Consider the following 7,083-nt stretch of genomic DNA (forward strand, 5'->3'; position numbering starts at 1 on the left):
GTATTCCATATATATATATATATATATATATATATATATATTTTTTTTTTTAAGTTTTCCAAGGCATTCCAAAGGTATTTTACCTAGCTAGATAAGTTATTATTAGGCAGCCTACCTGCGCAAACCATTTGTATGACGCCCTAAAACATCGCACTGCTGTAGACACTTCTTCTTTTAATTGTGTTGGCGGATCGCATCCAACCAAGAGGTGCATACACTGCCACCTACTGTACAAGAGTGTCAGGTCGGTCACGTCCTCCCTAGTCTCCCGTTGCCATACCTCCAAAATCACTTCGTTGTCAAAGGTAATTTTGAGGTCTGAAGAAATTTTAGAAGCGAGTAACTGCGCCCCATTATATGGAGACCAGAGTATGGGAGTGTGCAAAGGAGTGGGCGTTTCTAAAGCGAGCAGGTAATTGGTCGGATATTACTCTGCTATGCCTAACCCTCTCTGCAAGGTCAAACATTGTCCAAGGTAAAACAACTCGAGAGAAAGTATAATATGTCCACATAACTAAACCAAGATCAAATCAAATCAAATTGTATTTGTCACATGTGTCCCGAATACAACAGGTGTTTTTTTTTTACTTTTTATTTTACCTTTATTTAACCAGGTAGGCCAGTTGAGAACAAGTTCTCATTTACAACTGCGACCTGGCCAAGATAAAGCACAGCAGTTCGACACATACAACAACACAGAGTTACACATGGAATAAACAAACATACAGTCAATAATACAGTAGAAAAAATAAAAATCTATTTACAGTGAGTGCAAATGAGGTAAGTTAAGGGAGGTAAGACAATAAACAGGCCATGGTGGCGAAGTAATTACAATTTAGCAAATAGACACTGGAATGGTAGATGTGCAGAAGATTAATGTGCAAGTAGAGATACTGAGGTGCAAAGGAGCAAGATAAATACATAAATACAGTATGGGGATGAGGTAGTTGGATGGGCTGTTCACAGATGGGCTATGTACAGGTGCAGTGATCTGTGAGCTGCTCTGACAGTTGGTGCTTAAAGCCAGTGAGGGAGATATGGGTCTCCAGCTTAATTGATTTTTGCAGTTTGTTCCAGTCATGGGCAGCAGAGAACTGGAAGGAAAGGCAGCCAAAGGAGCAATTGGCTTTTGGGGTAACAAGTGAGATATACCTGCTGGAGCGTGTGCTATGGGTGGGTGCTGCTATGGTGACCAGTGAGCTGAGATAAGGCGGGGCTTTACCTAGCAGAGACTTGTAGATGACCTGGAGCTAGTGGGTTTGGCGACGAGTATAAAGCGATGGCCAGCCAACGAGAGCGTACAGGTCGCAGTGGTGGGTAATATATGGGGCTTTGGTGACAAAACGGATGGCATTTTGATAAACTGCATCCAATTTGTTGAGTAGAGTGTTGGAGGCTATATTATAGATGACATCGCCGAAGTCGAGGATCGGTAGGATGGTCAGCTTTACGAGGGTATGTTCACAGCATGAGTGAAGGATGCTTTGTTGCGAAATAGGAAGCCGATTCTAGATTTCATTTTGGATTGGAGATGCTTAATGTGAGTCTGGAAGGAGAGTTTACAGTCTAGCTAGACACCTAGGTATTTGTAGTTGTCCACATATTCTAAGTCAGAAACGTCCAGAGTAGTGATGCTGGACGGGCGGGCAGGTGCGGGCAGTGATCGGTTGAAGAGCATGCACTTAGTTTTACTTGCATTTTAAGAGCAGTTGGAGGCCACGGAAGGAGAGTTGTATGGCATTGAAGCTCGTCTGGAGGTTAGTTAACACAGTGTCCAAAGAAGGGCCAAAAATATACAGAATGGTGTCGTCTGCGTAGAGGTGGATCAGAGAATCACCAGCAGCAAGAGCGACATCATTGATGTATACAGTAGACCTTACTGTAGTAGACCTTACTATGAAATGCTTACTTACGAGCCCTTAACCAACAATGCAGTTCAAGAAATAGAGTTTAAAAAATATTTACTAAATATACTAAAGTAAAAAATAAATAAAAAAATAACAGCCCTCCTTTCCCTGTAGTTCACGATCAGCTCCTTTATCTTGCTCACGTTGAGGGAGAGGTTGTCCGGGCACCACACAGCCAGGTCTCTGACCTCGTCCATATAGGCTGTCTCACGTTGTCAGTGATCAGGCCTACCACTGTTGTGTCGTCAGCAATCTTAATGATGGTGTTGGAGTCATTCTTGGCCACGCAATCGTGGGTGAACAGGGAGTACAGGAGGTAACTAAGCATGCACCCCTGAGGGGCCCCGTGTTGAGGATCAGTGTGGCAGATGTGTTGTTGCCTACCCTTACCACCTGGGGGCGGCCTGTCAGGAAGTCCAGGATCCAGTTGCAGATGGAGGTATTTAGTTCCAGGGTCCTTAGCTTAATGTTAAGCTTTGTGGGCACTATGGTGTTGAACGCTGATCTGTAGTCAATGAACAGCATTCTCACGTAGGTGTTCCTTTTGTCCAAGTGGGAAAGGGTAGTGTGGAGTGCGATTGAGATTGTGTCGTCTGTGGATCTGTTGGGGCGGTATGCGAATTGGAGTGGGTTTAGGCTTTCCGGGATGATGGTGTGGATGTGAGCCATGCCCAGCCTTTCAAAGCACTTCATGGCTACCGACGTGAGTGCTACGGGGCGGTAGTCATTCAGCCAGGTTACCTTCACTTTCTTGGGCACACAGACTATGGTGGTCTGCTTGAAACACGTAGGTATTACAGACTCGGTCAGGGAGAGGTTGAAAATGTCAGTTGGTCTGCACATGCTCTGAGTACACATCCTGGTAAGACTACAGCCTGTCGTTTCCAAAGGGAACAAATTAGTCATAGTGGGCAGAACAAGCAAGGAGGTGGGCAGAGCCAAGCACGAGCTAGCGAGATCCTATTTGCATGTTCTAGCATCATCTGCATATTTCCGTTAGAGAACACCGACTCTGTGAAGTGCGCGTGCGCAATAACTAAAATCGCCTTTGCGCACCTTCTAAACAACACGATTTTGAAATAATTTGGCTAAGGGCAAAGTCGACAAAACTTGTCCACTCTGTTCATAACAGATTTCTAGTTTTGTGAACAAAAACTTGATTGAGATCAAATGTTTCATCAATAAGAAAATGTGCAGAATGTCAATCTTGTTCCATCTTCTCCTACTTCCCGCCAGTGGGTTTACTCTCACTATGTGTTTTTTAAATTGTTTTATTTTGGATGGATTAAATTAGTTTTCCCTGTCGCATATGGGTTGTATTTTTACCTTGTTTTTTTCCAACTCGTCCAGTTGGCGGCGGTAATATATATTTTGGGGTTGTAGTCTGCCATAAAACCCACAGAAGAAGAATAAGTCGTGCATCTTATCTTTTTTCACCTGTTGTCATTCCCAAATCCCTTTGCTGTACCTTAGATAAGCTATTGTACAACTTGATATCGAAAAACAAACCATATAAGAAGAGGACGCAAGTCCACAGAGTTTCTATACCCAGAGGCGCAACATCGCGAGACTTCCAGGAACGCCTGCGAAACAGACCAGGTCGGGGTTTGAGAAGTTAATGAGAGAAGTTAAAAAATCTTACTTAGTTGGTAAATCTAAAGGCACAACCTAGATCCAAGCCAATGTCTTAAGTAATTAAGCATGTTGTTTTCATCCAAAACAACTTTATATCGAAGGCGTGCCTTTAAATTTACGACAAGCACATGCGCAGTTCGCTTGAGACTACCGTTCTCTTTGTCAAGGCCATGTGATTTGCTGCAGTGAGTGTCCTCTCTCCTCATTCTCAAAACACATTGGAGGAGAAGGTCAGAGGGGAGGGACCTCTGGATTTCTCATCCAATGGGTTTTGAGAAGGAGAGGCGTGCGGACGCTAGAAGTATTCAAATTGAGGCCTTGGTATCCAGTAATGCGATTCGGCCTCTGCTCTTGTCAATATACAAAATGGCAGCCACCATTGGGAGACTATTAAAGACCTCTGTAAGTTCATTCAGAAATATTTTTATGTTACAACGTTACCAGTAGTAGTGGGCTGCATTGAAATACAAACGGTATAATAGCAATTTAAAATTTCGTTGTAGCTATATAAATGGCAATGCGAATTGGACAAAGAGTTGCAAAAAGTGTCAACTGAGCTTGACGGGAACGTCACTAATTTTATTCAGGACAAATCCCTCTGCCCAAATAAAAACTTACCGCTAATGCCAAGTTTTAGTAAAAACTCTAAATATACTATCACTGATTATACTAACTGTCTAATGATCATCAGCGCCAGTAATAACGGTTCTCTATCTCCCTTTCTAACGTTACCCCCTCCCCATCTAGGCAAAGGTTGCAACTGGAGGACTGAAAGTATCAGCCTCGCCACATGGAAATTCAGTGAGCAAGGCCTCAAGAATTTTGATCTGTCCTGTACTGCAGAAAACCTGTTTCTCCACCAGTATGTATAGACCATGGACAGGGAATGTGATATGAAGTTGATCAAAGTGAGGGGGGATGCAAGAATTATGCCTATTAAATTGCATTCTCAAAACACATTCATTAACTGCTCAACAATTTTATACAATTATATTAGTCATGCAATAAAGTAGATGTTATAACATTTTTGTAATTCCCCTAAATATAGAATTCACTTTATTCATTTAATATCTTTCTCCCAATAGGTACAGCTGGATGGGCTCCAGTTGTCACTCAGCACGCACCACATTTTAAAGCTACAGCTGTCCACAATGGCGAGTTCAAGGAGATGAGCCTAGATGACTTTAAGGGCAAATACCTGGTCCTTTTCTTCTACCCTCTCGATTTGTGAGTAGCACTATTCCCTTGGAAAGACGAGAATGGATTGCTGTGTTTAGCTGCATGTCGTGTACGGTACACCATCCTTGACTTTATTAGTCTTTAGAATTATTTAACGGCCTATGCTCTTTGCACTACAGATACTTAAGCAGGAGATTGTGGATGTGCCATTTTATTCAGAAGCATTTTTTTCTTTCTCCAGCACGTTTGTTTGTCCGACAGAGATCATCTCATTCAGTGACAAGGCCAGCGAGTTCCATGACATCAACTGTGAAGTAGTGGGCGTGTCGGTGGATTCGCACTTCACCCACCTGGCATGGATAAACACCCCTCGCAAGGTACAGTGGGTAGGGTAGTATTCCATAGACATACAGAAATCATTCCATATACAGTACCAGTCTAAAGTTTGGACACACCTACTCATTCCAGGTTTTTTCTTTATTTTGACTATTTACTACATTGTGGAATAATAGTGAAGACATCAAAACTATGAAATAACACATATGGAATCATGTAGTAACCAAGTGTTAAATTTTAGATTCTTCAAAGTAGCCACCCTTTGCCTTGAAGACAGCTTTGCACAGTCTGACATTCTCTCAACCACCTTCATGAGGTAGTCACCTGGAATGCTTTTCCAACAGTCTTGAAGGAGTTCCCACATACCGAGCACTTGTTGGCTGGTTTTCCTTCACTCTGCAGTCCAATTCATCCCAAACCATCTCAAATGGTTTGAGGTCGGATGATTGTGGAGGCCAGGTCATCTGATGCAGCACTCCATCACATTCCATTTTGGTGAAATAGCCCTTACACAGCCTGGAGGTGTGTTGGGTCATTGTACTGTTGAAAAACAAATGATTGTCCCACTAAGCGTAAAACAGATGGGATGGCGTATCGCTGCAGAATGCTGTATTAGCCATGCTGGTTAAGTGTGCCTTAAATTCTAAATAAGTCAGTGTCACCAGCAAAGCACTCCCACATCATCACACTTCCTCCTCTATGCTTCACGGTTGGAACCAAAAATCTTAAATTTGGACTCATGAGACCAAAGGATAGATTTCCACCAGTCTAATGTCAATTGCTCGTGTTTCTTGGCCCAAGCAAATCTCTTATTATTATTGGTATCCTTTCGTAGTGGTTTCTTTGCTGCAATTCAAACACATTTTTTAAAACCTTTTTATTTAACTAGGCAAGTCAGTTAAGAACAAATTATTTTAAAATGGCGGCCTACCCTGGCCAAACCCTCCCCTAACCCTTTCTTGAAATGTTCTGTATTGACCTTCATGGCTTAAAATAATTATGGACTGTCGTTTCTCTTTGCTTATTTGAGCTGTTCTTGCCATAATATGGACTTGGTCTTTTACCAAATAGGGCTGTCTTCTGTATACCACCCCTACCTTGTCACAACACAACTGATTGGCTCAAACGCATTAAGAAGGAAAGAAATTCCACAAATTAACTTTTAACAAGGCACACCTGTTAATTGAAATGCATTCCAGGTGACTACCTCATGAATCTGGTTGAGAGAATGCCAAGACTGTTTAAAGCTGTCATGTGTCTTGTTCTCAGGCTGGAGGTTTGGGTGACATCCACATCCCCCTGCTGGCAGACCTCAACAAACAGGTGTCCAGAGACTATGGCATACTTCTGGAGGGTCCTGGCATTGCACTGAGGTACTGTGCATTCTAAATGGAAACCTATTCCCAATAGTGTATTTAACACTGCATTGTATGTATTTCTACCATGATATTGAGTAGTTATCCATTGTCTGTCTGTCCATTAGGGGACTGTTTATCATTGATCCAAATGGTGTGGTGAAGCACATGAGCGTCAACGACCTGCCAGTGGGCCGCTGTGTGGATGAGACCCTGCGTCTGGTGAGGGCCTTCCAGTTTGTGGAGACTCACGGTGAAGTGTGCCCTGCTAGCTGGACCCCCGACTCTCCTACGGTGAGGCCACTCTCCTTCACTACCCTGCCAGGGCCTCAGACAACTAAAATGAATACAAGCACCAACATATGAGTAGCAAGGACTTTGTCTTGGTCTCCCATCAGTACAATGTTTTTGGATGATCAGTTTGCTTACTATGCAAGTTTTTGTTTTTCAGATCAAGCCAACTCCAGAAGGTTCAAAGGAGTACTTTGAGAAAGTCAACAACTAGATGACACACTTCACAGCTTTAATAAATCAATTAACTTATCCAGAATTGAAAAACTATAGATATACCAAATACTTTCCATTAGTTTAGTTTTAAAGTAGATGGAAATAAAGATTTGAAGTGGTCAGTTGTCTGAGTTGAAACATTCCATCCTGTTCACTAGCTTCTA

The 7,083-nt window shown here is 42.5% G+C and overlaps 1 protein-coding gene across 1 annotated transcript; it reads left to right on the plus strand.

The window, feature by feature from the left end:
- The first annotated feature begins 3,817 nt into the window (after positions 1–3,817).
- Positions 3,818–7,039, plus strand: LOC120046473 (thioredoxin-dependent peroxide reductase, mitochondrial-like). Its single transcript, XM_038991742.1, has 7 exons — positions 3,818–3,944; positions 4,290–4,404; positions 4,628–4,769; positions 4,963–5,098; positions 6,327–6,430; positions 6,541–6,706; positions 6,864–7,039. Exons 1-7 carry the CDS (start codon positions 3,909–3,911, stop codon positions 6,915–6,917), a joined length of 753 nt encoding a protein of 250 aa, XP_038847670.1. The 5' UTR covers positions 3,818–3,908; the 3' UTR covers positions 6,918–7,039.
- Positions 7,040–7,083: the final 44 nt, after the last annotated feature.

This window comes from Salvelinus namaycush, chromosome 4, assembly GCF_016432855.1.
Source record: "Salvelinus namaycush isolate Seneca chromosome 4, SaNama_1.0, whole genome shotgun sequence".
NCBI lineage: Eukaryota > Metazoa > Chordata > Actinopteri > Salmoniformes > Salmonidae > Salvelinus > Salvelinus namaycush.

Excerpts from the sequence above, each read along its gene's own strand:
- LOC120046473 (XM_038991742.1), top strand. The coding sequence starts at position 3,909 with ATGGCAGCCACCATTGGGAGACTATTAAAGACCTCT. Across the intron at positions 3,945-4,289 it reads GGAGACTATTAAAGACCTCT|GCAAAGGTTGCAACTGGAGG; the intron begins GTAAGTTCATTC and ends CTCCCCATCTAG. Across the intron at positions 5,099-6,326 it reads GGATAAACACCCCTCGCAAG|GCTGGAGGTTTGGGTGACAT; the intron begins GTACAGTGGGTA and ends TCTTGTTCTCAG.